The sequence below is a fragment of the Temnothorax nylanderi genome, unplaced genomic scaffold, assembly GCF_030848795.1.
Source record: "Temnothorax nylanderi isolate EJ_2023f unplaced genomic scaffold, tnyl_v1.0 TNYL_tig0005_pilon, whole genome shotgun sequence".
Lineage (NCBI taxonomy): Eukaryota > Metazoa > Arthropoda > Insecta > Hymenoptera > Formicidae > Temnothorax > Temnothorax nylanderi.
Window position 1 is genome coordinate 2,114,142 of NW_027249067.1, and position 10,036 is coordinate 2,124,177.

General features: G+C 38.2%; 1 protein-coding gene across 1 annotated transcript; it reads right to left on the reverse strand.

Moving 5' to 3' along the window:
• Window positions 1-3,434: 3,434 nt before the first annotated feature.
• LOC139776375 (uncharacterized) lies at window positions 3,435-7,625 on the reverse strand. The gene is made up of 3 exons (XM_071712960.1): window positions 7,591-7,625; window positions 6,720-7,179; window positions 3,435-6,377 (listed from the first exon to the last, which is right to left on the reverse strand). The coding sequence occupies exons 1-3, from the start codon at window positions 7,600-7,602 to the stop codon at window positions 6,115-6,117; spliced, it is 735 nt and encodes a 244-aa protein (XP_071569061.1). The 5' UTR covers window positions 7,603-7,625; the 3' UTR covers window positions 3,435-6,114.
• Window positions 7,626-10,036: the final 2,411 nt, after the last annotated feature.

The window sequence follows — 10,036 nt, forward strand, 5'->3', positions numbered from 1 at the left end:
TGGCGAGGCTCCAGCAACGTATTTTTCCGGAATCGTTTTAGTTTTTGTTAATCAAACGTGACATGTAATCCTCAATAAAATTAGATGAAAATGTATTTTTATCCGTTCTATTTGTTATAATATAATTCATCATTGCGTTACTCTTGTAATTGTACTCGAGCATTGCATCATTATTATTCCCGTGTAGAATCTGTAAACTAATTCCATAAAGCACACGTTACTGTGTTTACAGGGATGTTATTGGGTACGGCATATACGGTTCTCTACTTAGTTATCAAAGCATATCCGAAATGCGAGCGGCCAAGTAGATTTTTGTCAACGCACATGCGTATGTACGTTGATATCCTCTGTAAATGGTTTACGATTACAAAGCACGAAACATGACATAAAGGGATTATCAAAGTTGCTTAAGCGTACATATTGCGTGCATTAGTCGATTATTATTCGGCTAATGGTACGAACGTGCAGTCGGCTACAATGTTACACGTTTTCAACATGGTGATCACTATCGCTATATATTTAGCTTTGTACATCATCAATCACCGAGCACTGTCAAGTGTGTTCTACTTCAAGCAGCGTAGAATGTGATGGCTTATCGTTCATTGTGAAAATTTTCAATGTGCACGAGATTCAGATTGATCGTTCGTGAGATCAAATTACTCGTCTGCCAAACGCAACAGATCGCTCTATTCTGTCCTGTCAAATCGCCACTTTTCTCTTCCTTTTTTATTTATAGATATATTATTTTATACCTGTAGACCTATTTTATTTACATTTTAATTCCACTTTGTGTAGCGACATATATATTGTATCATCCCTAATATCAGCAATGATATAAGATCAAATATGTCAAATAAAGATCAAAAATAATATCGGCATGATTATTTTAACATGATTCGGTTACGCACTAATTATTTTTTATCGATTTTTCTGCACAACCTTCGACCGCACTTTCTCCGTGACATTAAACCATGCAGTTCATTATAGCGCTGATTTACAATACCATTCAAGGAGATCTCTCCCTTCCATCTCCGGGTGAACACAATCGCGACAGCGTATCGCCAATAAACATCACGTCGCGAAGGTGATAAAATAAACTTCTTAGATCGTAGTTCACCCCTACTCGTTTGGGCGCGGTCGCTGTTTCCGACTCGGTTCGAGGTTGCATCGCAACCGCGTACGTCAATCCGATTGAGATCGAACTTTCTTTCTTTTCTCTTTTTTTTAAATCTTGTCATACGGGTCCAGAACGATTGAGCCCCGCCTTGTCCCGTCATCGCAAGTTCGCCCGTCCCACGTGCCAGTCGTATCCCGGCTATAAAAGCTCACTTAGCATCAGCTTGCACGGCAATGTTCCTCTGTGATGGCTGATGGAAAGACGTTGCGTCGAATCTTGACATCCTCCGTCGTCATCGATGGAGACGCGCTATGCGGTGGTCAATCGGCTACGTGGCATTAATGAGAGCGGAAAAGAATTTGATATCGATGGGATCGAGAGGCGAAGCAGCGGCGGTCCCGCGCAGCTTTCAGAATTTTCCGGTAAAGAGACTCGCACGACTTGATGCTTAAAATATTTACAATTCAGGTGAGTCGTATCTTCAAGAAGAGTATATAAACATGCTGAGGCATATAGTGTAACATACAGTAGACATTTGACGGGCGTATACATTTCCACGCGATTTAAAAGTTTCACATTTTCATGAAATTTCATTGAAAACATACGCGCTATTTTGCTCTTTGAACGATAAATTCGAAATTTATGTAAAAAAAATAATATTTACAAATTAATAATAAAAAGTGGCGTGATAAAAGTGGTTTATATTTTAATATTTTCAACTTTCAACTATGCACTGTGGCGGAGATTGCTTTACTCGATAATTAAAAAATAATTATTTCGCGTTACAAACCTCGCAGAAAAATTATTTGAGTGCAATATTCATAACGAAAATCACGTAACGAAAATCACGTAATGAGTTCGACAGGAAAAATACTTTGCGTAGTATTTTCAATAGATGAATTCTAAAATTTTTGATGCAAAATTTTTTAATTTTGCAGTTAAATACATGTATAAATATTGCGATTTTATCTTACGTTTTTCAAAAATTAATACATTTTTTTTTACTCTCCGTAGGCATTCAAAATGAAGTGCGTCGCTCGCGGTTCCGAAACTATTACGACTGTCGAAGGATTTATTGATCGACCTTGCGCGATCTACGGATCAGTGGCTCTCTACAGTTCGGCCTATTAACGATCTTTCACACACACCCTATTCGCCTCATTATTATCGGCCACGCCTCACGCCATTTTCGCGTAGTCGTTGTATAATGCAGAGGAGGAGAGAGAGAGGAGGAGGAAGAGAAAGAGAGAGAGAGAGAGAGAGAGAGAGAGAGGAGAGGGGAGGGGAGGGAGAGAGAATGAGTTTGCCAAGAGAAAACAATCCGGCTTTCTTGCCTTATGTTCTCCCCAGATCGATCTCCGCAGGAATGCCACCGGCTATCCGGTAGCTGACGACGATCGGTCTCGGTCGTAACTCTGACCCCGCGACAAGACTCGTGATTTATGGCGGCAACAAAGACGAATTCACACGCGGGAGCTGTCGTTTTCAAACCCATATAAATGCGTTTCGCAGAAAGCGTGAATATAATGACGTTTTATCAGGGTTGCTAGACATATAGTCGATACGTATTACATATGACGGGTCCATTCAACTACACGCAAATTGCAAGAACTAGTTTACTTACCTTCCTTGATAGCTTCCAATTCGGTACGTTACAATTACGAATATTTAATAGTGTTTAATTACTTATTTGCATATCACACAATATTAATATTAGTTGTAAATTTAAATCTATTTATGAATAATATTCAATAAAATTCGATTACTTTTTTCAAGAATTTTTTAAAGAGATCGAATTTGTAACATTTAAAAGTTTCTCTTTTATAATATATTTATGAGAAATATTTTACTCCTTATCATAAAAATTCAGAGAAACCGAAGAGTCTTCGTTCGTCGAATAGAAGATGCATTATGTATTTAATTTTTCATAAAGCAAAGCCGTGTATGTTAAGAAAAAAAGTTGGCGGTTTTTCCAGCCACTCTGTGTAAAAACTTATCTACCTCATTAATTTAGTTTAAGTTTATTATGAAATGCTATCTTACTTCCAATTTAAGCAAAACAACTTACAAATTATGTAGTTACGTTATCTCTCTCTCTCTCTCTTTTAGTTAACTGATAGATTCAAACATTTTACTAGTATAATGTAATCAATGTTTTTAAATTGTAATGCACTTAAAAACATGAACGTATATAATTGATCAAGATTCCATATAAATATAAAATAAAATGTAATCTTTCTCAAACCAATAAAATAATTTAGAAATAGTAAAAGATGAGATTAGTTATAGTTAATCTTAGAATATCTCGTTTGGATGCATGTCTTACGTTTTCTTCATTTTTATTAAATGCAATATTATTCGAAATGTCTAAATATAAAAGTTCATTATATAAAAAGTATTAAAGGAATTCACATTTGCACGTAATAATTGTTCACGTTCTTAGAATATCATTTTTGTCATTCTTCGATAACTGTGCTTGCTGCCACAATATTATTAAGCGAATCTTAGAAGCTCAATCACTAATTGGAACAATATCTTCCCACGCTTACAATCACTCGTCAACTTGTACCGCCTGCGAGCGATGTGGGTGTTACGGACGCCCGCTAATTCATGATCGATTATCGCCCACCCATTGTCGACGCATAATAGCAATTAACGTCCTTGCGCGTTATTCGCGTGTCCGTCGTGAAAACACAGCGCGGCCTGTTGCCCGACCCATTTCTTATTCCGTTTGCTCGCGGACGGTGGGCGGCCGATAACAAGTGGGTGACCTTTCGGAATTTGCGAGGGTTCGGTGCATTCTCACAATGCATGCAGCTACCATCGCGATGATGAAACGCGCGGGATTACGTAGTCGCGTCGCCGCTATCTCAGCCGAGACGTGGCTCGGGCCACGATTTTCCCATAAGGCGAAGGCCACGCTCGAGCGGAGCGTCGCTCGATATTCCGTTCCGAGAGTGCTCGCCGCGCGAACAAAGCCGCGGGTTATATCATTTTCCGATAGCAATTTGTTGTGGAAAAAAAAGGGGAGGACAAAGACGCGGGACACACGCAAATCCGAGATTAAATATCCATGTGACGATCCGGCGATTGTAAATCGTTATACGATAAATTACGCGCGCGTAATAGATACCATAAATCGCGTTTTATACTCGGATTTGTGCAAAATCCTGTATAAATTGTGCTCGCTAGAGAGATGCGACGATACTCAAATTTATGTCGAATATCTTTTTCTATATTTTTCACTCGTGATTTTCATTACGCGGTCTTCGAGTGCACGAAAAAATTGTCGATGGACCGTATAAAAATTGTACATTTTATTCTGGTACGAAAAATCATGCAATCACCGATCATTAATAAAACAGGGATTATTTTAACATAGATATGTTCCAATGGATTGTTGTAGGGTACATCGTAGTACATAATGTATAATCTCAATGTACAATATTACAAATCAGTTTTACACCGTTAAATGGATATTGAGTTATCGATGAAATTACCCCGGATAGCAATAGAATTTCGAATTTACATCAATGTTTTACAGACCGCTCTATCTGGTTTTCTCTCTGACCGTGACTTTTCATGTTCAGCTTATGAGTGGCGAGCCACGTCGAGTCACGCTCGCGACGACCTTACTCTTTACATCGGCAACGATCATTACGCGTTGCATTAAGGCACGCATTTACGTCGGATATCTGTGTCAGATTCCTCAATTACGGGCTCCTTGCGTTTAGCGAGCGTGCTTGCCGGATACCACGAGTGATCTATTATCGAGTGATACGAATCGGTGTCGCTGATATAACGACCTGGTCGAACAATACGTGACGTGAAACGTGTAGCCGTTCTGATAAACGTAATGAAGTACGAACGGTCGTTACATGTCGCTATTTCCATATGTTACGCTGGAAAATTATAACGAAACAGGCTAGATAAGCGCAAGTACAGAGAAAGAAGCGTAACAAAGAATTTTAGACTAAACGGGTCGCGTTGGACGGAATAGTAGCATAAACTATGAGCAAAAATCAGCAAAGATGATGAATTTCTACAGATTCCAGTTAATTATGTAAACTACATTCACTTATTCACCATTGTTAATGTTAGATTAAAGCATGCTAAAATCGGATTAGTGGCAAAATATTAAATATTCTGCGCGATTTTATCTTATCTTTACAATTTTATAAATTACATTTTAATTTTATTGAAATATAAATGTGTGTTTTGTGCACGATGTTAATTTGCAATAAATTACCTTTTACATATTTTTTCTTGTAGAAAACGATAATAGTTCGTTCAAGTGGTAAACGATTATTCAAGACTTTCATTCATTGTATATAATTGTGCTGTATTACCTATTGTTTTCATCATAGATAATTTGAGCTTTGCTAATAGAAGAGAAAGTTAGATTAGTTAATCAAATTGCTACGGCAGTTCGCATAAGATAATTGACTTGACTTTTAAAACCAATGGTTGATCACAAGGCTTCTGCACGATTGTCCACCGGAAAATTTCGGAGAATGTCTCCTATAATTGTACAATCCGGTTTAATCGTTTGTGAATAATAGCGTTTATAAAGTCTGTTAGATATAAGGATATATAATACAAAAACAATACGTCGCGTATAATATACAGTAAGATACGTGTGAATTTAATAAGAGATCAAAATTGATGAGATGCACCAAGCAATACATTATATGTATACATATTTAAATAATGCTCTCTGGGTTATTTTATATTGCACAAATATCTTTCTTTTATAAAGGAGAATGAATTTATTCCATTCGTACAGAAACAATGAAAATATGCGCGCGCCATGAACCGAGAGCACCGAGCGCGACGAGCGTCGTCGTGTTACAGCAATTTTAGATCTCCGTAATACTTCTTCAATCTCTCTTAGAAAATCACGGGAGGGAACGGTATTATATTTTCGACCCGACGAGATGATTCAGAGAGATTTTTTCCCCCTTTTTTTTTGCGTTTCGCAGACGGCTGTGCGCGCGTTACCAGTGGCCATGGCCGTGGCCGGCATGGATAGCGGCACCGTAACCGCTTCCGTGGGCCGTAATCTTTCCGGAAGGGCCGGCAATCACCACCGAACCGGCGTGCGGTCCAGAAACAGCCGCGCTTCCGGAATGAGGTCCAGCCAGAACTGCACCGTGGGTAGCCGGTCCGGCAACAACCACTCCGTGTCCTCCGTGTCCTCCGTGACCGCTGGCGTATCCCGCATAGCCGTAAGCAGGAGCAGCCGCGTATCCGTAACCGCCTGCAAATGACCAGAAGAAAATAAATATTAGCGAAAAAATAAATATTGGAGAAAATAAATATTAGAGATGGAATCTCTCAATACGTACAGAGTTTAATACTTTCAAGAATGCAAAAATAAACTCTAAAAATACCTCTTTTTAACTGTATAGTAAACTTTCTAAAAAATTACTCCAAAAATTGCTTCATGCACAGTATTATGCAATCTGACCAATTTCTTCAAGTTGTTTCTTTACTTTAGATTATTACTCATTTTTAAGCTAGAATCTTTTTTGCAATCTGCTTATCGTCAAGAGTTCTTTTTCTTTCACGCGACAACTTTATAATCAGTTATATTACTTACCATAATTACCGCCATAGGCACCTCCATAGGCACCTCCATAGCCACCTCCATAGCCATCTCCATAGCCACCGTCGTACGGACCACCGTAGCCTTCCACGTGCGCCGGACCAGCGACCGACGCGGTCACAACAGCTGGTCCAGCAACGGCGCCCGACACGTGAGCAGGACCGGCCATCGATCCGGCCAAACGAGCCGGGCCTATCGCCGGACCGGAAACAGCGGTGGCACCCACGTGTGGACCCGCGACACTCGCTGCCCCAAGGAACGGTCCAGTAACAGCGACTCCATGCCCGCCGTAGCCTATACCCGAGCCTATACCCCCGTAAGCTCCGTAAGCCCCGTGAGCACCGTAAGCTCCATGGCCACCACCGTAATATCCGTGACCGCCCAAGAGAGCTTCTCGTCGCTCACGAGAAAGAGGTGCCGCAGCAACGATGGCGCACAGAGCAAACGAAACGAACTGGAGATGAAGAATTTCAATTCGAGGTGAGTTTAGCAATAAGCTTACGTAGCTCTTATAGCTCGATATAATACAACACCAAGTGTTTTTTACACATAAACGACGGAAATTTGATTTTGAAAAATACGTTCCATAATATTTAACTTTGAAGCTATATATTTATTGTACGACGATCAAGCAGCCGAGGCAGATCACGGAACTTCCGCGCGATAAAATGATTCGGTTATCATACTTCTTGCCTAATTCTTCGACAGGAATGAACTATATATTCGCAACGCGAGTTTGTCACTTTATGTCACTTCATCGTTCCGCTGAAAGAGCAGCGGTCCGATTGCGGCACGTTGATTGTTCGGGTAACAAAAGAAAGAAAGACAGGAGCGCGCACTTCCGACCGTCAGGATGAATACTTACGAGGGTCTTCATCGTGCCGACCGGCGATTGCTTGAATGTGCCTACGGCCGACTTCGGCGGACTTTATATACGTCTCCTAGGATCTCTCCGACCGCGCCCCCGCGCCTGATCCCTTCAAATCATATCCGTTGACGATGTTAGCCTCTCGTTCATTGTGTAAGAAGGTCACCATCCGACACACCCACCCCACCTTTGGACATGGACCCCCCCTTACATGACCTTCGCCAGGAAACTCTTGGCTCAGAAATTTCAGAAACAACCTCCTTTGTCTGATCTGTACGTACTAGACTTTGCTGACTAGCGCTTTATAACGCAATTGTGAACGCCACGTTCAATTATCTTGCAATACTTTGAGATTCGGAATTTATGAAAGTACTTATAAAAGATTCTCCTCAGCTCTCTGTTTTTTCTACGGTCAGAATATTTTTTAAATTGATTTATATATGTAGGGTATTTTATAATTTATTGATTTCTAGAGATTGAAATAATCTAAAAGAGCATCTAAATATTTCTTTACTTTTAGAAATATCATTGAGGATAAAATTGCGCAATTCTAATTAATTTTTTTTCTAATCTTCTTTTGAAGTCCATACAACTTCACTCTTAAAAAATATTTCTTTACCTTTAAAAGCAACAAGGAGATATTTTATCTCTTTAGATGCTGCATTCTGAATATGCATGTTTATGTACCGTTGAAATATGAGTCTCTTACATTTTTCTTCTTCAAGAAAATCTGTGCATCTAGTGACTTTCACATCTTTTTAAAAAGTCTTTTTCCCCTTTAACGTGCAAAAACGTTGAATAATAAATATAGAAACAAATATATAATCTCAGTAAATTCTCACATTTTTTTCTCGTAATTGCACATGTTAATCACCTGTATACAGTCGTACGACCCAGTTTATCCTTTCAAATTGCGCTGGTTTGCAGTGGAATCTCGTGCATTGTGTAAGATTAGCGTTTGACACACCCACCCTTGGCTCATCGAATGACTTCCACGGACGAAACCCTGGGAAAAAGTTAAAATGAGTTCATTCGGCGCTCGAGTTTCGAAAAATATTTCTCTCTCTCGCGTAAAGTTCGCTATCTACTAATTTCCATCTCTATGCGCGGAAGGTAAATGGTGGCGAAAGTTAGTTTTCAGAAGATATCAGATATCACACATTTTGGTAAACAAGTTCTTTGAAGCTCTTCGACCCACACTACTTTAAAGGAAAAAATTTTTAGAGATCGTTATAAGTTCACGCAATCTTTTTAACATCATAACAAACACAAATATAATCGATATGTATTTATACAATTTTACTATTTTTAATACAATTTTATAGGGTTTTCTTGCTTTAGGAAATCTGTCTATAATAACTATATTTTACTAAATTATTTTATTATTACTTTAATTACATCATAATTATATTTTACTAGAAGCGAGTTCGCAGCAATTATATATAATATACCATATCTTAATTTATTCTCCACAATATTCACGCATTACATATATAATTGTATTGTAGAAACAAATACAAATATCCACGTCACCACATGTAACAAATTATTTGAATCATTTAATGAGAGAATTTTATTGAGAGAAAACTAATTTAATTTTTAGCGAATTGAGAGTGATAAACTTCTTTGAAGAATTTGCTACTTGGATTTTTCAAATCTCAGTTGCGTGACCACATAGCAGGATAGGTCAATCGGGCGATTAAGTAATTCAAGAGAAGGGCAACCGAGCGCCTTAACCCCGAAGATTACAAATTACACAGAGGGGTTTGGTAACCTAGTCAAAAATTCCTCGTAGTACATATAAAGTCAAAAGACTTATACATGAATGTTAACATAACAAATGTTGAAGTATATCACTAATAGATGCAAAAATACATAGATGTGACAAAGTATAAGAAATTGATTCTATATACATATATATATTTCATAAAAGAATCTCAACGCATTTCAGAAAAATATCAAGGAAATTATTCTTTTTTTTTTAATTCAACATTGTAACATATTCACTGTATCTCTGAAGTCGTTAAGGACAAAATTCATCTTTGTTTAAGCTTTTCATCTTAAAATTGGTTCAGAAATTATTTTCTCTTGTACTTAAGGATCACCTTGTATATGTTATGCATATACAATCTGCAAATATAATGCGTTTTACATATTCAGCAGCGTTATACATAATTATGCGAAGGATTTCAGGCAACGTCAAAATAAATCCAATTACATACGTTAATGCTAACTGCACTCGTTATGAGAGTGTGCACATGTTTATAGGGCCATAGATCACGATATAGACATTAAATGTAATTTAATCATAAGCAATCACACTCTATGCGCCACATACCACGGGGATAAATTTTTATATAATATGTAATTTGTGATTACATTCGTTTGCTTATAGTGTGCGTAACAGTAAACAAAATTTGATCATTATATTCAGTAAAAATCG